Genomic DNA, 22,221 nt, shown 5'->3' on the forward strand with positions numbered 1-22,221 from the left:
TGGTGACTGGCTTGACCAGGACCCAGAGGTCCTGGGGTGAAGTCAGCCTCATTTGAAGCATATGGCACCAGGGGTGGGGGTGGAAATCTCCAAAAAAAGGGGAGACTAGTAGCTACTTAGGAGGAATTATGTTTTAAGAAAAGGAGACCCCCAACAATTTTTAGAACAGATCAGGGGATACAAACACAAATGAACAAATTCTTCTTTCATCCTCCATACTTAGGACCAGTAATGAAAAGTGACTTCAGAATAAGGTGATGGGAGGGGCGCCTGGGTGTCTCAGTGGGTTAAGCCTCTGCCATCGGCTCCGATCATGATCTCGGGGTCCTGGGATCGAGTCCCGCATCAGGCTCTCTGCTCAGCGAGGAGCCTGCTTCCTCCTCTCTCTCTTTCTCTGCCTGCCTCTCTGCCTACTTGTGATCTCTCTGTGTCAAATAAATGAATAAAATCTTAAAAAAAAAAAAAAGAATAAGGTGATGGGAGAATCAACATGTATACAAAAAACTGTCTCTCAATATTCTAAGTAACCATAGTAGTGGATGAGCAGTTTTATGAGAGCAAAGAGAAGGATGTAATTAATTCTAACATACAGACTCCAGGGTGTCTTCACAAGAGAGATTTTTCAGTTGGGCCTTGAAATATGGAAGTCCTTCTGGCAGAGACAGGTGCGTGGCCACAGCTGACTGAAGATGAGCAAGAAACCTGGTGAAACTCAAGTCCAGGATAATGGACCAGAGTGGGGGCCTAGGAATAGAAAGCCCCAGCTGTGGATAATTTGTCATGCTATGCTACAGAGCCCGGACTTTATCCTTGAAGCAGTAGGGTGTTGATGAATTTTTAAGCATGGAAGTGACAAAACCAAGTGTATTTAGAGAGCTGTAGGAATAGATTAGACACTTCCTGAGAGAAGAAGGAAGGAGGTAAGTATAGAGGGAATAAAGGTAAGTTTTGAAGCAGAAGGCTGGGGGAGGTTCAACCCTAATGGTCTTTATTTTCTCTCTGAACTAGGAAGAGAAAGTACCTGCGGAGTATAAGAGGGTGCTAGGCAGTTAAGACCAGCTGGAAATTTCAGGTAGCCAGAGCGCTGCACTACCAAAACATTCTATCAGAAAGATTGTTCAATAAACTCTTCCATCACATAAAGTCATACATATTAGTGGGTGAACTGAATTCCAGAAGAGCCAAATACAATTTGTCTACTAGCCTGTTTTACGGTCAGTGGGAATGCTGCAGATAGAAAGATTACATGAAATCTTACATGGTTAACACGGGTCACTTGGGTCCTCGTGACCACTAGCAGAACATCTGTGGGGGTTTTGGAGGTTGGTAGGAGGTGGTGCAGGACACAGGAGGAAGGAAGGCAAGAGGGACAGCATGAGGAGTGCGGCGAGAGGCAGAGGGGGGCAAGAGTGCCCTTGATGCACGATTTTAACAAGCAATTAAGAGCAGCACCGGGCCCGGAGGGGTTTGTGATGGCAGCAAGATGTGTAGCAGCTTTGGGATTCAGATTCAGAACTGCTGGCTGGAGCCACCTGTTTCAAATGAAAGGATCTGCTCTGCCATGTTCCAGGTTTCATTTTTTTATAGTCATAGTCTCAAATTATCAAAAAAAGTCAGACAGATACAAATGAAATTATGCATTTTTCATATGTATCTTCTACTACTTGGCCTTAAAATATTGTATTTAAAATTAATTACCAACAACATCTTACATTTGTTTGGTGCTTTACAGTTAAAAAAAAATCACTTTCAAATATATTTTCTCATTTAGTCTTACTCTACCTGGAAAGGTAAATAAGAACAAATGCAATAATTTCCTTTTGCCAGCCCCTTACACCCTCCACCCCCTCAACTGTAGATGAGAGAGATTAAATTATCTAGGGACTCACTGCTAGGACAGAGCTCTCAGTCTGGAGTTTTTCTACTTGACCACTACATTGGAACTTTGAAAAAAGGTTTATGAATATTCTCTTAAAGAAGCTAACAATGGGTGTATCCGTACACAGTTGACCTTAATCATTTCAAACTCTAACAAGGAAGAAAGTCAAAGGCGTGTGCTTATCTTTGTGATGAATATACATTTGCATATACCCAACGGCAAAGCATATGATTATAACTGAATCACTTTCAGAGCAATGAAATGGGGCTTCTTAAGAATCATTCACTGAGTCATAAATTATTACTTTGTTTTCAATAAGTACCTGATGAATAAAGCATATAATAAAGATTTTCAAATGAAGAACTAATTCTATCAAACTCCATCACACTTGCAGTCTTGTGCTAACCCTTACACATTACCTAATTTATATATACTCTTTAAATAAGAGTGTCAGGAAATACATCTGGACAAAACTTAATATAATTCTAGGCATCCAGTAAGAGCATCAATGTTTTAATTTGAAGTTGTGTTGAAATGATCAGCATCTTGAATTTGGACTTTTTTTTCACATTCTATCATTCCAAATTACAGAAATGGTAGGTCTTTAGGAAGTGATAGAAAATAACACCCTTCATTTACAGTAAAGACCAAAATAAGGCTGATGCCCGGCATAATGTCTTCAGTTCTAAAATAAATCTGTATCATACCTACTGCTAGTTTCTTAGCTGCTCTGTCCTGGAAATAAATCTTGTTAAACAAAGATTCAGCAAAAGCTGATATGCCTTTGATTTTTCATTCCCTTCATTGACTCCGTGGGTGCCCTCTTTGCATACTTCCAAAGTAACAGACTCCAGCAGGGTCAAGTCTTCTAAGGAAGAGGTGGAAGGTTGAGAAGTCTTAAGGGATCACTCCATAATTTTCTTTTTTTCAGAAAGTGATGAAGAAAATACTGTCAGATGGAGACAACTGTATTTAACCTGCTCCACTGAGACCTTTCAGGGAGAAATAAAGTGGAAAGGGATCTAGAAGATCTCCGTGAGACAAAGCCGTAAGGAACACCAAAGTACATTTGAATTCCATTACCTTTTCCAAATCTTCCCACAGTCTACTCCACCCCTGGCTCTGAGCGAAGAGCAATTTACAAGACAAAATGATACATTATCTAGAGATAAATTTACAAACTGACATCAGAAAACTGTCCCAGAGGCTACATCACCTCTTCAAGTTTATTACAGTATCTTTAGTTCCTATTGCATATATTGTTACATGCCTTTTACAAGTCAGGAGTATATATATAGTATGCTCAATTCAGCAGAAGTCATGTCTATTGCTTCTCTCTTGAAAACCAGCAGCATGCAGTGCAATATTTGGTGTGCGGAGTTATTGTTTCAAAAAGTGAAAAACTACTTAGGTTTAACTGAAGAGGGAACATGATCTTTATTGGCTTATATGCAAAGTTTCATTTTGGTTTTATGCAGAGTTTGCATAGTTCATGATTATTTTCTAATGAAAAACTAGATGTGTTGTCAGTGACCTTGAAGAAGATCAGGTGACAGTAGCAAACAGAAAAATTTGAAGAAGAGGCATAACTTTTAAAGTAGAAAGGTCAGCAAGAACTGCCTGAAACAAAAGAACAAAAAGGATTATTAATATCAGTATTCTAATGGGCAAGAGAAGCCACAACAGAAACACCACTGCAATGTAAGCCTGGCATTGACCCCCCTCTAAGTTCTTCATGTGTGTCCTAAATCTGTACAGAAACTACAACCTCCCTTCTCTTTTCTGAACGTATTAATGTTAGAACATGTGCAAAATGCTAAAACATGCAGTAGAAAACAACCTGGACTTTTGTCTTGAGCCTTCTTCAAATATACAAGGTAGCAGGAGTTTATAAGAGGTCTAACATTTCAACTTGCTTCTATAAATAAACGTACATTATGAATCTTGGTCCCGTTATTCTAGTATACGGAGTATCTGGCTTCAGGAAATCATTTGGAGATGGAACTAATGTTTATTCAATTGCAAGATGCATAAACATCCTCTTCCCTTTAAACAAAGAATGTAGGCAGCTATTTTAGGGGTAATATTTAAATTTCTATGTGAGATAACAAATACACTAATATGGTAATCCACTATTTAATTGAACTATGTTTCAACTGAAAATATATTGAAAAGAAACCAGCTTTAAAGAATTAACTCATTATTAAAAATAACCAAAAAGGCTTGTATCTTTACTGTATCATCTGAATGCATGCTCTTTAACTCTCTCAAATAGTTTTTCTTTGTTCTAGCAGAATACTTAATAAGAAAATAATAAGAAGATGCAACCGAAGACCCAATAGTTGCTACTAAAATTACTGGGTATCTTGTTTCCCATAATGGTTATAATGGTTTCCTGTAATAAGCTTGTTTGTGATTCCTTCACATGAAGATTGTCTTCAAGTAAGGAATTTTGAATACTTATTATTACTTAGCTTGGAACTTACAGGTTTTAACCGAGTTAAAAAATTAGGTTATGAGTAATGTGTGTCCTATGCATCTGAGACTAAAGGGCCTGAGCCTGGCAATCTCTCAGGAACTATTTCCATCCCCTCCGAGTAAACTTATCCTTACTTCAGCTGCGGCCAGTGATGTCACCTCCATCAGGTTCACTGCTCGGAAAGCAAACACAGCAGCTGCCAGCACTGGAAAAGAATGCACACTATTTCAACTGCTGGCCTACCCATCAGCCTGACACACTGCCCGCGATGCCCACACCCCACCAGGAGAGCTCAGAACGCACGCTTTACATGCCTGCACGCGCGCATTCTGCACAAAGGCCTCGTGAGGACTGGAAGTTGTCTCTAGAGGACGGAGTGCCTGATGGCTAGATAGATCAAAGCCCACAGTTTTGGGAAAAAGGAAAATTCAGTGGTCTTAAAAGAGCCATTTTATAAATTGCTTCTTTCCTACCTATAACTTAAGTCATAAGTTCTGAAATATAAATAAATAACAAATACAATATAATAAATACAGATAAATAAAGGTTTATTTTGATGCAGGTGTTTCTTACTAATGCAACAGGATTCTGAAGTTATATGAACACTATTTTTAAATTCTTCAGATCATGTTTCATATGTATGAAGGAGGTGTCCTGATAGACATGTGTAATAAACCTTTACTTAAAAAAATTTTTTTTAGTATTTTGTTATAGTTACACTTTTATATTCAGCATTGCCTTTCATAGAATGTCATAAATGGATAGTTCTGTGGGGAGAGCTCCTGTGGACTGATCCTGAAATTTATATTAATGTTGGCTATAGGAAAAAGAAGTTGAAACTTTGAAAAAAAATCATAGGACACCTCACAGGTCAATACTATACATGGGGTAGAAACCAATATTTGTCATATCCATCATATACATGTGACAAGAAAGTAATGCTAATGGGTAATTCTTCTTACTGCATAATCTGCCATAAAACCCCATGTGATGGAATGCATCATACTGAACAGCAAAAGGACCCAAGTAAGAGGTGGGTACCCTGACCCAGAGATGGTGCTGCCTCAAGATGACTCTTGACTTTCCCTTGTTTCTTCTTTTTTATCACCAGTGGTGGTAGTTTCCTCTACCCAATAAGTCATTGAAATTTAGGAAATAAATGGTAAGGAATCTTCAAAATTACTGAAAGACTGGCTCCCAAGTATATGGCACAGCTAATGCAAATACACACACACACACACACACACACACACACACACACACACACATATATGTATTTTAAGTACATTTTTACTATGGGATTAATAATAATAATGCTAATGATAATTCTCACAGCAACTCTATGAGTTAAGTACCACCACTAGCCCCATTATATTAAGATGGAAATGGAGGCCTAGTGAGTTGGGAGGACATGTTTGGAGTCCCACAGGTAGAAAATAGTAGATTGAAAACTTAACCCTGGCTCTGGAGCCTGCGCATCTAACCATTCACTCTGTGATGACTTTAGTGAGACTGAAGGTAAGTAGTAATGACCCTTCCCTGATATGAGAATCTGGGTGCTTTCCTATGAATCATCATCTCTGCTATCCTTCAGAATGGTTTTCCAGAGATGGCCTGAAGCATGATGCTATGGTGACCCTGAACTCTGAGAGGTAGGTGGCTGTGCCTGAGGAGTGGAAGTCAGCATCCAGACCTCTTAATTTCCCCAGACACTGAGTGCAACCAGACCAGACTGGGAAACATAGGCATTTTTCTAGGGTACAACAGATTTTGGACAGTCGGACAAAAAAACAAACAAACAAACAAACAAAAAACCCAAAATAAAAAAATACAACATTGCAATTAGTTAGGAAAACTCTGAGGAAAAAAAAAAAAAGATAATAGCAGTAAAACAAAATTTAAAAAGTCAGATCAAGCTGGGATTATTTAATATGTAACAAGGGATACAAGAGATCAGGGACAAAGAATTTACCTTTTAACTGAAAAGGAGAAAGCTTAAGTACTTTAAAGTTACTAAGCTTCTAAATTTATAAGAATATCAAAGAGAAGAATTTCTGTGAACCAGCAACTTCTTTATAGATTCCTAATATCTGGAATCATTTTGACAATGGGGACATTTGAGAAGCTAAGGACTGTGTAACTGTTACTTCCTTTTTTATGTGTGATTTAAGAGGGTTGATGAAAGCTTGACAGGATGGCCACATTTTCTGCTGTAGCAGGAAAGAGTTTTACATGGTGGGAAATTGTTTTTCCAAAGGTAGATAAGAGGGAGGAAAAAAAGATCAGTTCACTAATTGACCTTAGCATCCCAAGTGCTTATGTGCTCATAACCTTTATTTATCTTGGTGTCACATCACAGAAGTTCCTTTGCGTCTGCTTCATGTTTGATTTGCCCAGCCCTTCCGCAAAACACGTTTTTTTGCCAAGGAGTAAAGATCTCCACATTGTGATATTCTCAGCTGCAATCATGCTTCACAGGAAACATAGAAACTCTCACATTTACCTGTAGTTTTTTAAGCTATTCCCATCGTTTTAATTCTAAGCAACTCTATCACAAGCATCAAGACACCTATGCTTTAAACTGTTTTTAAGGGGCGCCTGGGTGGCTTAGTGGGTTGGGTCGCTGCCTTCGGCTCGGGTCATGATCTCCGGGTCCTGGGATGGAGTCCCTCTTCGGGCTCTCTGCTCAGCAGGGAGCCTGCTTCCCTTCCTCTCTCTCTGCCTGCCTCTCTGCCTACTTGTGATCTCTCTCTGTCAAATAAATAAATAAAATAAACTGTTTTTTAAAAGACCCAATTAATTTAAAATTAAAGCCAGTAATATTTACTAACAATTTCAAAAGACTATATAATGATTCACTTGAGCAAAAAAGGTGGCCCCAAAATACCCATTCCAAAAACATCTGAAATAATAAAAACTAATTTGGGTGTACCTACATGAAATGATCTAATCCGTGGCTCCTTATTTGGATTCATGGTAGGGGAGTCCCCACCAGTTTAGTTCCATTTCTAGATGTTCTATAATTTTTCTCTGTTGATTTAATAAAAGACTCAGGGAAAGCGGATGGGTACAACAGTGCAGACTGCATTGCTCTACCGATCAGCAGTAACATTTTTATTAATGTATTAAGTCACAGCAGAGTACTAGTTTAGACCAAATGCGTTATTCAACATTCATTTATTTCTCTCTCACTTGAGAGTTTGCTGGGGAGTGGGGTGTGATAAGTCACAAAGTGCGAAAATTTAAACTGAAAGAGGTCTTGAAGTTCTTCCAATTCAGCATTTCTTTCCCAGTAGAAAAGCTCTTAACTTTTGGGTGACAGTTAAAAGCCCATTCTAGTTTTGAAAAATCCTAATTATTAGAAGGTACTTTCTTGTACTGAGCCCCCTTCTTTAACATGCTCTAATATCTTTTTGCAATGATACAAAAAGCTATATACAACACTCTTCAAAATTTATGACATACCCAGAAGAGGTTTATTTGCTGAAAAGTCTAAAATCCTGTTGCCTGAGAAATGGTAGCAGAAAACAAGGCTTCTTAGCTTGGAGAGTAGAGGCTTTGGGGAAAGGCAAGAGTAGAAAAAACATGATGATGACCATGGTTTAACAGGAGTACATTTTATTTATTTTATTTATTTATTTTTTTAAAGATTTTATTTATTTATTTGACAGAGAGAAATCACAAGTAGATGGAGAGGCAGGCAGAGAGAGAGGGAAGCAGGTTCCCTGCTGAGCAGAGAGGCTGATGCGGGACTCGATCCCAGGACCCTGAGATCATGACCTGAGCCGAAGGCAGCGGCTTAACCCACTGAGCCACCCAGGCGCCCCAGGAGTACATTTTAACAAGGTATATTGTCCAGAAGTGAAATGGGCTATGTTGGTAGACAAGGACTCCAACACTGAAGAGTTCAAGCAAAGGATGAGAACTGCCTATCAGAAACATCTAAAAGGAGTCATACCTGAGGACCTCTAAGATTCCTCTACCTCTAGTATCACTGCCATTCAGCCAAGAGAAATGAGGGCAGACCCTTCTTTCCTAAGTCTTATCTGTGTGGGCTTAAAACCCAATTGAGATAGAAGGATAGTAGGGGAGATATTAACATCAGTGAGTGGTATCTGTGATTATACCAAGGGTGACACTGATCTTCCTGGCACTTTATTATTACTGTAATTTTCCTTTTTAAAATGCCATACAATTACTCTAGACCTCTCAGCATTCAAGAATATGTTAATATGGTACCTAAAGAATCTCCTGCAAGAAAAGGGTCTTCTTTAATTAAGCACTATTTCCACAAACCCAGAGAGGTGTCTTTACAATGCTATCAGTATAAGGTAAAGAAATGAAGGTCTCACGCAGGTTACATAATTTATTCAATATTACACAACTGGAAAAGTTTGGACCCAGCACTCTGCCAACTTTTCTACTCTCCATCCATTATTGTGGAAACCTTGTGCTATTTACCTGAACTTCCTGATAATCCAATGATTAAAAATAACTGAGCCTATTTTGGATAAGAGAAACAAAGTAAATAACAAGAAATCTGTGTCCTATGTATTATCATACAGTTGTCTTGTGTGTATATCTATTGTAAGAAGTACTTAATTATAAGTAAGAGATAAACCTGTGGCTTCCTGGAAAAAAAAAAGAAATATTTTTTTGGCTTAAGAGAATACGTAAGAGGGGAAACTCAACCACCAGGAGTCAGAGACTGTTAGCAAAAAGGAAAAGGTTGGGGTGCCTGGGTGGCTCAGTGGGTTAAAGCCTCTGCCTTCGGCTCGAGTCATGGTCCCGTGGTCCTGGGATCGAGCCCCAAGTTGGGCTCTCTGCTTGGTGGTAAGCCTGCTTCCCCACCTCCCCTCCCCTGCCTCTCTGCCTACTTGTGATCTTTGTCCGTCAAATAAATAAATAAATAAATAAATAATCTTTAAAAAAAAAAAAAAAGGAAAAGGTTTTGAGTTCAGTAGAAGCTGAAGTCCAGGAGAGCTGAGATTTCCACTCTGTAGGGAGGCTCCTTGTCAGTGTGGATTTTAGGCAGTGGTTGGGAAAGGGCACAGCCCAGATGCAGAGATATCAGGGAAGCCAGGAACAGAAATGCAGTATACAACCTGCTGCATGGACTTCACAGAGGTATAGCAAGTCCTGGCTTGACTAGAAATGAGGGAGGAGAAATGGACTTTCCTGGGAGCAAAGAAAGAAAGATGAGGAACACCCTAGTTCTGGGAAGGTACAGAAAAGTATCTAGATGTTAGAACTTCAGTACTTGTTTTCTAAGGCAGATAAATCTATTAAATATTTATGAATTAGAAATGACAGATAACTATAGACTCAAACTGCAGTTACAGATGATGAAGGTTAGAAAGGGAAAGGGCTTTATTATAGAAACATGTGTTTTACAAACAAGCACTTATTACCAGCAAGAATTTCCAGAGAGTTGTATCCTAGGATTCTATCCCACAAAAGTAGGAGTTGATCTGTAGCTAAGTATCCAGAGAAGGCTCGAACCATCCACTTAAAGGATATGCGAAGTCTGTAAGCAAAGAAAAAAGAAAATGCATCTTAACAGGGACTTTTCTTCTTACGAAAATGCAGTATCAGAAGAGCCAACCAATTCTATTGTTCAGGTAACTTCTCTGTGAGGCTTAGAAATTACCTATGCTTTTAAATTTCACACGCCCTCTTAAAAGCTGCAGAAGGGTAATGGTGAGAAACCGCAAGTCTTCAAATTAGTGGTTTCAACATATTAAGAGGAAAAATTTGACCTGCTGTGTTATAGTTCAGCTTTCAGAAAACTCACTTCTATGTTCTGTTTCGGGGTCTGAACTCATTAGGTATCAATGAGGTGGTCTTAAGAGTCAATAGTTCTTAACAGTTTGAATCATGATTATTTGAATTTTTATTCAAAATTCTTGAAAAAGTGCTTGCTAGCTGTACGCTTTTGCAATTCAATGCATTATATACCTGTATTTTTTAGTCAAATGGCTACATAGTATGAATAAAATAAAACAACAGGCAGGAGTCTTTGAAGATAAAGAAAGATAGTTTTAAAGCTATAACTAGATTTCTGATTTCAAACCCTCCATTTTAATGGGAGGTTATCAGAACTCTGAAAGGTCAACCAGAAAATTCAACTGATTTTGCAAAAAACAACAAACAAACAAACAACCCTCCCCCAACCCAAGAGATACGGGATCCCATTACTTACAAGTAGGTTACCTTATAATAATAATTTCTCTCTGCAATCAGGAAATGAACTCTGTACTATCTATTAGCATCTAAACATCACTTGATTGCCCCTGAGAGGTGCTAGGCAAACTCTTTGCTGGAGCTGTTATAATATTACATAGGTAAATATCTGTGCTATTTTCTTAAAGCAAGAGAATGGGACCTGGAGATTGTCATTGTTGATATGGTATTAATTCTCTTAAGACCAAAAAACACCCCTAAGTTTTCAGAAATTCCTCAAGACTAGATAACTATTATTCTAATATAACAAAGTACATGCAGAGAGTAATATTGACAAATTAAACGTTTTGGTTGGTTTTAGAATATCTGTTTATAAATGCTGAAGAAAGTTTTGGCTACCAGATATTTTAAATTTAAAAAGATCATTTGACTTTTAAGTCTAAGTTATTAATGTCATCCAGTTTCATTTTACTGGATCCCTCATGGTGTGTTATTAGAACAGCACCCCACACTGTGCTCCATCCATATATAGTGCAGAATTAGTTTCTTGGAAATAGTTTATTGAGGTATAATTTATGGGGAATAAAATTTACCTTTATTAAGGCACAGTTCTATGAGTTAAGAACCAAATGGAAACTTTACAACTGAAAAATACAATAACGAAACAAAACAAAAAACAACTTTCATTGAATAGATCCAACAGCAAAATGGTAATGACAGAGAAAAGAACCAGTGAATTTAAATATAGATCAGAAGAAAGTATCTCATTAGAACCATAGAGTAAAATGGATTGAAAATAAAATGAGTAGAGTTTCAGGGACCTCTGGAATGAAACCACAAGTTTTAACATTTGTATCACTGAAATCCTAGAAGAAAAGGAAAGTAAGTATGGTGCAGGAAAAAATATTTACAGATACAGCCTAATTAAACTGCTGAAAACTAAACACAAAGAGAAAAAACATTTTTCCTGAAATGTTTGGCAGAATTTACCAGTAAAGCCATCCAGGGAGTTTATCTGAAGGTAGAATGTGATTAATTAAAAAATGTATACTGTAAGCCCTAAGACATTGTTATGGACTCAAAGTTTCTGCCATCCCACCAGCCCCCCATTCATGTTGAAACCTACCCCCCAGGGTGCCTGGGTGGCTCAATTTGTTGAGTGACTGCCTTCAGCTCAGGATATGATCCTGGAGTCCCCAGATAAGTCCTGCATGGGGCTCCCTGCTTGGGGTGGGGGGGGGTCTGCTTCTCCCTTGGACCTTCCCCCTCTCATGGTCGCTCTCTCTAATTCTCTCTCTCTCTCTCTCTCTCAAATAAATAAATAAATAAACAACCCCAAAACCAAAACCTACCTCCCAGTGTCATGGGGAGTAGTCAAAGAGGGAGGGTCTTAGGGTGGTAAGTGAAATGACATAGCTTTAGAGGGTGAAGCATTCAGGATTGGGCTTAGTGCCTTCATAAGAATCATGACAGAGTTAGTTTCTCTTCTCTGCTCTCTACCATGTGAAAATACAATAAGAAGTTGGCAGTCTGCAGCCTAGAAGAGGGTCCTCACTAGAACTCAACCATGCTCTATCACCCTGATCTTAGACTTTCAGTTTTCAGAACTGTGGGAACTGTTTCAGTAGTTCATAAGCTACACAGTTTATGGTAATTTGTTATAGCAGACTGAACTAAGACAGGCATCTATCAAAAAAATGTTTTAAGAAAGGTATAAATAATAATCCAATAGTAGAGATAAAATGGAATAAAAAATACTCAGTTCAAAAGCAGGCAGGAAAAGAGGAAAAATAGAATAAAAAAGACAAATGGGGGCACCTGGGTGGTGCAGTTGGTTAAGTGTCTGCCTTCAGCTCAGGTCATGATCTCAGGGCCCTGGGAACGAACTTGCTGAACTGGGCTCTCTACTCAGTGGGGAGCCTGCTTCTCCCTTTCCCTCTTCTTGCCACTTCCCCTGCTTGTTCCCTCTCACTCTCTGTGTCAGTAAATAAGTACAATCTTTCAAAAAACAAATAGAAAATGTCTACCAAGATAGTAGATAATATCAATTGCTATTATTTTAATCAATAAATCAATTATAAATATAAATGGAATAAATACAACAATTAAAAAGACAAATTGCTGTACTGGAAGGCCTAACTATACTTTTGACCAGAAAGCCACTTAGAAAATAAAGATATCGATAATCAATACACTAAAACCAAAGGACATATGAATTGTAATTGAAAGAAAGCTGGGATGGCTATATCAAATGCAGTAGGTTTATTACCAGAAATAAAAACAGTAAGTAACGATAAAGGGACCAGTTCTTCTAAAAACAGAGCTTCTAATGCATGAAGTAAAAACATATATAGCAATGAAGGAAGAAATAGACACACTCCCAATAATAACTATATTATTATATAATAATATATAATATATAATAATATATATAATATATAATAATGACTATATTATTAATAGACACACTCCAATAATAACTGGAGACTAACATTTCTTTCTCAATAATTAATAGAGAAAGTAGACAGAAAATAAGTTTATAGAAGGCTTCAATATTATCAAAAACTTGACGATGTTGCCATTTACAGAACATTCTGCTGAACACCAGGAGAATATGAATTCTTTTCAAGCGTACTTGGAATAGTCACCAAGACAGATCATATTCTGGGCCATAAAACAAACTTTAGCACATTTTAAAAAACTGAAATCTCATGAAGCATGTTGTCTAATTACAACATAATTAAAATAGAAATCAATAACAGAAAGGTTTCATAACTTTCCAAATATTTGGAAATTAGACAACACACTTCTATATAACCCATGATCAAAGAGAAAGTCACAAGAGAAATTTAGAAACACTTCAAGGGGCGCCTGGGTGGTTCAGTCAGTGAAGCACCTGACTCTTGATTTTGGTTCAGGTCATGATCTCTGGGGTTGTGAGATGGAGCCCTGCAACAGGCTCTGTGCTGGGTGGGGGTGGGGAAGGAGTCTGCTTGAAATTCTCTTTCTCTCTCCGCCCACTCCCTATGCCTCTCCCACACATGCGCTCTTTCGAAAGGAAGGAAGGAAGGAAAAGAAAGAAAGATAAAAACATTGTGAATTGAATTAAAATGAAAATACAACATATCAAAATTTGCTGTGTGGAGGTAATGTGGTGCTTTGAAGGCAATTTATAATAATATTCCTTATATTAGAAAAGAAGAAAGGTCTCTAACGATCTTTAACCTTAAACAAGAAAACAAGAGCAAAATAAAAGGCAAACATGAGGAAGGAAATAATAAATACAGAAGCATAAATCAGTGAAATTGGAGACAGAAGAACAATAGAGAAAATCAAAGAAAATCAAAGAAAACCAAAACATGGTTCTTTCAAAGAAGAATAAAATTAATAAAGCTCTAGCCAAACAAGAAAAAAGAGAGAAAATATAAATATCAATCTCAAGAACGAGAGAGGTGTTGTCACTGTGATTCTCTGGATATTAAAAAGATTAATTAAGAATATTTAGGGAATATTATGAATAACTTTTATGTCCATAAATATGATAACTTAGATTAAATGAACAAAGTACTAAAGCTTATTCAAGAAGAAACAGATAACCTGAACAGTCTTATTATCTATTGAATAAATTAAATTCTAATTAAAAACCTTCAACAGCATCAGTTTTAATTCATAAAAGCCTTTGAGAAATTGATTTCTAGCTTGGCAATTACATTTTTATGCTTTCTTTTGCATAAGAATTTTGATGTTTGCTATAAGTCATTGAAATAAATGTGTTCCATTTTCATGATTTAAGTGTATAAATTGGCCAAAAAAAAAAAAAATCAGGACTTTAGTTTTAAGCAGTAAACTAAATGTCTTCATCCTAGTAAAGCTTCATTATATACAAATATTCATTGCAGAAGAGTAAAACAGAAACCAATTTACTACAAGTTTAAGAAAAAAAGACTTATGTGCAATATAAAATATTTCTGCCACATTCTTGTTTTTATCATCTTAATCATTAACAGAATCTTGTTTTTTAACGGCTACAAAAGAAAGAGTATAATCTCAGTATTATCAATGGATGAAATGAGGTATTGTTTTATTAAAGGTATTTCTAAGATCTAAGATGTCTGACATTCAAGATCTAAGATGTGCTTTAGAGAAAGTATATATATATATGTATAAAATTTTATTTTATTTACATATATATACACACATACATATGTCTGTATGTATAAAATCCTTGACTACTGAAACAACCTCATGAGGTAGAAATTCTCTTGATTTTATTTTTTTTTTTTATTATTTTTTTTTAAAGATTTTATTTATTTATTTGACAGAGAGAAATCACAAGTAGTTGGAGAGGCAGGCAGAGAGAGAGAGGAGGAAGCAGGCTCCCTGCTGAGCAGAGAGCCCCATGTGGGACTTGATCCCAGGACGCGAGATCATGACCTGAGCCGAAGGCAGCGGCTTAACCCACTGAGCCACCCAGGCGCCCGAAATTCTCTTGATTTTAAAGATGAGGAAGTTGAATTATCTTGATTTAAAGAAAGAAATTCAGACTTAGATGAATTAAATAACTTCATCAGGATTATACGGCTTAGTAGATAGAATTTAAGTCCTGGTCTGTCTTTGAAACTCACCCAACTCATCCATCCACCCATCCTCCCATCCACTTGATGTGGATTCAAGTATGGAGAAATCAATACTAAACTACTGCATTTTCTATTAACTACAGTTGTGATCTCAAAGAGTTAATGCTCCTTTCAAATATGCCCTGCCAATAGGGGAAACTGGGTTCACAGAGGGGAAGACAGTGACAAAACATTAATAAATCATTTAGAAACTTCTGTTGCCTTAGACATTGTTATTTTTAAAAAAGAGAAGTGACCAATAATATTGAAGCCCAGAGGTACTGTACCGACATGTTCACTGATAACTCATACTGAGATAAACCAAAAAATATTCAAACTTTTGGAGCAAAATAATCACAGTGTACAATCATTATTAGGTAACTGATACAGTTTCCTTGAACAAAAAAGCAAACTTTAACCTATATAGCTTTTATTAAGTTGTTCTCTGGTAAACTTAGCCTAAAATGACTTAATTTTAGTATTATCACATTTCTTACATAGTATTTGTGTTCACATATTTTTTCTCAATTTTGGCAATACCTTTCCTTTTGAATAGAAATCAGCTCATTTTGGTGATCCTTCCACAGGGCACAAAAATCCCAGCAAATAAGAATTCATTAGGATTTTGGATGTTCTTCTGAGAATTTCTGGCACAACATAGAGTTACACTCTATTACTTGATAATCTGTGTTTTATTGGAGAAATTGTTAGTTTAATTTCCCTAAAGAATTGTTTATCTTTACATTGTATGCTTTAAAGTGATATAATAGTACCTTCTGATGTCAATCTATTCTTTAATTAGGAGAGAAAGGCACTCACGGTTGAGCCCCAATTTCTCGTAGATGATAGAAGAGCTGAGGGAGATAGGTCTGAAGAAGAGTTTCAAACAGCAAACAGAGGGACACAATACCCTGGATATAATAAGAAAACACAAGAGAAATACATATTTTAGCATTTAAAAATTAACTCTGACAATAAATTATTCAAATAGAAACAAGGAAAAAATTATCAACATAAATATTTTTATACTGTCAAAAAGTAAAAAATAGGAAATGCTCTAATGATCTCCAATACTTTGTTTAAAGATACATTTTTTCCCTCTTACTATTATAGGTATGCTAAGGAGCCTCCTTTTTAACACAATAGGATCCCCATATACCCTGATGTATAATATTCAAAGAGTCCAAGGAAAACATCATTTTATAGAAAACCTGCTACTCTGTAAGCCCTGTATTATCACTTATGTCCAGCAAACTAGTTTTTTCTGGATGCATTCCAGTTTCCAGGTATTTCTTTGTACTACACCCACACCCTTTACTCTCTCCCTCCATAAGTCCCTTCCCTTTCAGCTGCCTCACCCATCCAGAAAAATATTTCCTGCTTTTTTTCACTCTTTCTTTGAAATCTATTCCCAGGGGAAGACTGACCAATGACTGAAACTTGCATCAGGAAGACTGACCAATGACTGTTTGAAACTTGCATCAGGAAGTTATCAAACAAGAATGCCTGATTACCTTAGTATAAAGCTCTATCTTTCTATCTATATATATAAATCTACTTTTTATAAGGGCATCTTTTGTAGAGGACAAAATGTAACCAATTGAAGCAGATGGTTTTTCAAGTGCGTTTATTACTTGACGACTCTGAATAAAGTCTTTCTTGTACCTCAGCATTCCTCAGGGTTGATCTTTGTGAGGAAGTCTGAATCCTCTTTGTGAGTTTCTAAGGAAAAAAAAGGGCTGGCATGGTTCCAAATAGTTCAGTCTGGCTACAAGCCAGAAAAGGAGCTGACCGCCTGTAAGTCTATTCCATTGAATAAAGAAAGGGCAAGAGGCAGGGCTGGCCCAACCAATTCACTGAAAAAGGACACCTCAGGGTCAGCATGGAGCTAGAGAAGGAGTATCCAGGGTTGCTGGATGTCAAGCTTCAGTGCTCTGCACAGGAAAACACTGTGGGTGTATCCTGGGCAGCCAGTTAAAAAAATTTTTTTTAACTCTGAAGCATAAAATGATATAGATATGAGAGTAAGAAATCTGAGACTAAAAATAAGGTTATTAGAAAACAGAATTATTTATATATTTCTGATTACTCTACACTAAAAATTAATATAAGATAAGCACTCACTCAAGTTGTTTCAGAGAATAGGAACCCCCCCCCCCCCAAAGATAATTGGTGGTGCTTCATTTGTTCATGGGAGAAACCCTGGATTTCTGTTACTTGTCAGCTTTTACCAGCAATGTAGGAGAGAAAAGGTGGAGACAAAGGGAGGTGGACTAGGAATACACAGGGTTAAACTGTGGGAGAAAAAGAAAAGTGATTTAATTTAATAGTAGTGACAGAGTATTCTCTTCAGGGAAATCTGGTAGCCCTGATACATTTCCATTTAGTGTTTCTTCTGGAGCATCAGCTGAGTTAACCACAGGTGGACCAGAGCAGGCCCAAAGGTGAAAAAGTATAATTAAAGTAAAATACTGTTTTGACTCAGGCTCATGGGTAGAAAAAAAAGATGTGATTGAGGACCAGGAAACATAAAATAGATAAAAATGTTTGACTCCTGGGGTGCCTGAGTGGCTCAGTGGGTTAAGGCCTCTGCCTTCAGCTCAGGTCATGATCCCAGGGTCCTGGGACGGAGCCCCGCATCGGGCTCTCTGCTTGGTGGGAAGCCTACTTCCCTCTCTCTCTCTGCCTGCCTCTCTGCCTACTTGTGATCTCTGTCAAATAAATAAACAAATTCTTAAAAAAAAAAAAAAAAAGTTCGACTCCCAGTAGGTTCCTCTTAGAGGTCAACGGAGCTATCTACTGAACACAAAGAAGTTATCTAGTATGGTAACTGATAATTAGTCAAATATGAAAATGATAAATAAGTGACAAATAGATGTTGGATTTTCATTAACAGATGACAATCACAACAATAGTAATAAAAACAGCAGTCATTTATTTACTGAACACCCACCATGAGCCAAGTGCTACCCTGGCAGTCTATAGCCCTAGAGAAACATACTAATCTCATCTCCGAGATGAGGACATCAGCATTCAAAGAGGGTAGGCAACCTTGCCAAAGTGAATAATAAAGACATTTTTATATGATTTTTCAGTTAACAGATAAAAGACAATGTAAGTGCAATTGATAAATGCCCTTTTCCTCCCTATTTATCACCAAAAATATTTAAATATCAATTTCTTCTTCTCTTCAATTTCACTTATTCTGTAGGAATATGCTGCTTGACATTACAAATTAAAATTTGCTGCTTTACAATTTAACTAAGTAGCAGACTTTTCCTTAAGGAAAGAAAACAGATCAGAGTCAAATTTGATCCAATTTTTATGAACTTACAGAAGGATGAGAAGAGATGGAATGGAGTCTGAAGAAAAAACGCACATACATCTCACGGAATATCTGATACAATTTGGAAGGTTCATGGTAGAGAAAACAAAGTGGTGCAACTGAAAGAATAAAGAAATTAATCAATAACATTGCAGAACTATTACAATTTGAGAAAATAAGTTAATGAAACATGAAAGAATATTTTATAGTAATATTCATTCAACGACAAGTTTAAAATCATATATATTGTTTCTCCATGTTGAAAAGGAAATAAATACACATGTAAAAAGTTCAGTCCTTAAAAATGATAGAGAAGGGGCGCCTGGGTGGCTCAGTGGGTTAAGCCGCTGCCTTCGGCTCAGGTCATGATCTCAGAGTCCTGGGATTGAGTCCCGCATCGGGCTCTCTGCTTAGCGGAGAGCCTGCTTCCCTCTCTCTCTCTCTCTGGCTGCCTCTCCATCTACTTGTGATTTCTCTCTGTCAAATTCATAAATAAAATCTTTAAAAAAAATGATAGAGAAAGGGGTAATTAAAAACTACCATAAACCCAACTTAATGGAATGACACAGTGGAATTACATATAGAGGGATATTAAAGTTCAAAGTAACTTTAAAAACTAGGTAAAGTCAAGCTCTCTTTTAAAAATTGAAATAGTAAGAAAATGAGATGGAGATCATTCATTTTCACTTTGTTCCACAAAGGATACAGAAGGTTTTTCAAAGTTTTTTATTTTGGAAGTGAGGTAAGTAAAATATAAGATGATTTATGACTAGCATTTAGAATCACGGTCTTCAACTAATTTAATTTGAAAATAAAAGTTTTTTTTTTTTTAAAGATTTTATTTATTTGACAGATAGAGATCACAAGTAGACAGAGAGGCAGGCAGAGAGAGAGAGAGAGAGAGAGAGAGAGAGAAGCAGGCTCCCTGCTGAGCAGAGAGGCCGATGTGGGACTCGATCCCAGGACCCTGAGATCATGACCTGAGCCGAAGGCAGCGGCTTAACCCACTGAGCCACCCAGGCGCCCCGAAAATAAAAGTTTTGATTAACAGTTTAGAATAACTGGTCCTTGAGAGTGGCGTTATCTCAACATTTGTACAAAGAAGTTTTTATAGGCTTAAAATAAAACAATTGTCAGGCAGAGGATTTATTTCTCTAATAAATGCTGAATTAAGTTTTCCTTTGCACCCAATTCTTGGCAATTAAGCACAGGTGAGTCAACTCAATCAGACATCCCAAAACTGAATGTCAAAAGTCCTCATCTCAGATGCTGATGTGACAACATGATATTCTGGACTGACATGGTCATGCTTTTCATCTTTTCAAACCTTGAGAATTTTATGCAGCATGAACACATTCATAATGCAGATACATAAAACTGCATTACCTAAATATTAATTTTAAAACACAATGACTTACTGGGTAATTTTAGCTATGACATAAAATGGACAAGTTAGAAATTCTCAGGCTCTATAATCCATCAATACCGTCCCTGGCAGTAGGCAGTTAAATTATCAGGGAAAGCAATAAGCCAACTCAACTCACTTCTTTTTGAAAAAATGAAAGGAAAAAATGATAATAATTTTTAACTCTTACAAAAATAAAAATTCAACTATCTGGAATAAATGTCAGTGCACAATATTATAGATGAGTAAATCATCAAAAGCTAGCATTGCAAGGGCGAGATTTCACTTTTTCTGAAGAAGAGAGACAAATCAATTTTAGGGGAGTAAATAAATACCTACAAAAATAAACTACTTTTATATATAAAGAAAAAAATTAAATTATATACAAACACGTTTAAAAACTAACTGGCATATCTTTCCATTTTAAAACTAACTTTAAAAACTTACTCTCCTATCAAAATAAATTGCTCTTTGTTAAAATAGCCCAAATTAATGTATTCTACACACTTAAAAAGAATAATTCACATTCTAGTTGCAACAACCTAAGAAAAAGCAATGTGGCATAAATACATGGCATTATTATAAATTCAAAGTGAAGCTTTGAAATTTATTTACCTTTTTATGCATTTTTCCCTTTAACTTTGAAAGTTATTGATATGTAAAAACCTATAATCTGAATCTAAAGATTTTATGGATTCAGTACTCATTAATTATCATTTCCAGTGAAGGAATAAAAGAGATAATTTTAAAATCAGCACTTTTTAAACAAACATGTATAATACAAACCTTTAAAATTGGTTATTATTTAAGATACCACTACTGTTTGTGTTGTATTCCCTTATAAAGCTATGAATTGGAAAAGCTTTAGTCCTTTATATGTGACATGTAAGAAATCTACATGAGCTTACTTTTTATTTATAGCACACTTCCCATTTGTTTCTTCCATAAAAATGAATTAGCTCATTATCTTTTTAATCAATTAAATATGGCATCATAGGAATTTCTTGGTGAAATCATCAAACGATGGGAAGGCCAGTTTAAAAATAAAAAGTTTTGAATCAGTTTTTTAATGAGAGAAGTATTATATAATTATTAAGAAACATAGTAGCTAAAACTGAATTAGTAAAGTATTATGTGGAGTCCTTGGGGATGCTTGGATGATTATTCTAATACACTAGTTCTGAATAAGTGGTGTTGCTAAGGTGTTTGTGGATGCTTAACATACATTTTTAAAATAGTATAAAGAAACTCTGTATCAAACATTTTGCATCATCTAATTCCTTAGTGAACATTAAACCTTTGCCTATTTAAGTAAGCATGGGAATAAGCAGAGACAGAGTCAATGATGTATTTTGTTCCCTAAGAATTACTAGATTTAAGCTTTTATAACATCATTAATATCCTCCAAATCTCTCAAGTTCACTTTTTAAAAACTGTTTACTTGAAAAATTCTTGGAAATAAAATAGATAACAGGCTAACATTTTTTTTTTTTAAAGATTTTATTTATTTATTTGACAGACGGAGATCACAAGCAGGCAGAGAGGCAGGCAGACATTTTTATTATTAGATATAAAACTTTATATTCTTAACCTTTTGGGGGTTTTCTATTTTAAATTCCTCACATATTTATAAAAGAGAAATGTGCTGAAAGGTGATTATAATGTTCCGTATTATGTTATGAAATTTTGGTTGCTCAAGAGAAGCAAGCAGAGTGCCTTGTAATTCAAGCCTGTGATTAACACTGTCAAGGGTAGCATAATGCAATGTTCCTAGGTCTTCTGAACTCCTTCCATTGTCTGCTAGTTTTAAAAAATCTAACCTTCTGTCCTTCACCATTATTGTCTGATGCTGAATACAAAGAGGGGCTTTTACAAAGAAAAATGTTAATGTGTCACTGATTCCTTTTATAAAAGCAAAACATTAAAGTATTTCTATTTAGTATAAAGGTGGGGAGATAGCAGATGGGGAGACAACACTCTTCCACCTGTTCATATGCAATGTGTGACAATTTAAAAATTATTTTCATTGGAGTATAGAGCATTCTTCCTCTTGCTCATCTTCATTAAGCTTCTTGCATTCCTCATTCAATGACACCTGAGCCTGGAAGGCATTCAGGGTCCTCATGCCTGAAGGTGCACTTTTCACATGGTCCCTTGGGATGTGCAAGCCTTCAGTGAAATCTGATGTCTATGTCAGTAGTCTGGAGAAAGCATAGACTCGAACTCAGTCTTGGCCCTCCCTTCACATTCTTTCGGACCTATTATTTGTGTAAAAGACTTAGGAGAATTAATTCGGGAATTTAAGCAACCTCATTTTCCACCTATGAGAACTAA

The 22,221-nt window shown here is 36.4% G+C and overlaps 1 protein-coding gene across 6 annotated transcripts in view; it reads right to left on the bottom strand.

Annotated features, from left to right (window-relative positions):
- Positions 1-3,072: 3,072 nt before the first annotated feature.
- TBC1D19 (TBC1 domain family member 19) overlaps positions 3,073-22,221 on the bottom strand; it is a 165,998-nt gene continuing 146,849 nt past the window's right edge. For 3 of the 6 annotated variants that reach the window (XM_082728405.1, XM_082728406.1, XM_082728407.1), the window contains 5 exons: positions 18,492-18,601; positions 15,977-16,068; positions 9,770-9,885; positions 4,493-4,563; positions 3,073-3,499 (listed from right to left, as the gene is read on the bottom strand). In XM_082728405.1, coding sequence (XP_082584531.1) covers positions 3,425-3,499; positions 4,493-4,563; positions 9,770-9,885; positions 15,977-16,068; positions 18,492-18,601 — 464 coding nt within the window. In that variant the 3' untranslated portion in view covers positions 3,073-3,424. Of the gene's footprint in view, positions 3,500-4,492; positions 4,564-9,769; positions 9,886-11,134; positions 11,186-15,697; positions 15,843-15,930; positions 16,069-18,491; positions 18,602-22,221 lie in introns of those variants that run through there. The other 3 variants (XR_014311089.1, XR_014311090.1, XR_014311091.1) reach the window with 3 other exon arrangements.

This window comes from Mustela nivalis (genome assembly GCF_964662115.1).
Source record: "Mustela nivalis genome assembly, chromosome: 4".
NCBI lineage: Eukaryota > Metazoa > Chordata > Mammalia > Carnivora > Mustelidae > Mustela > Mustela nivalis.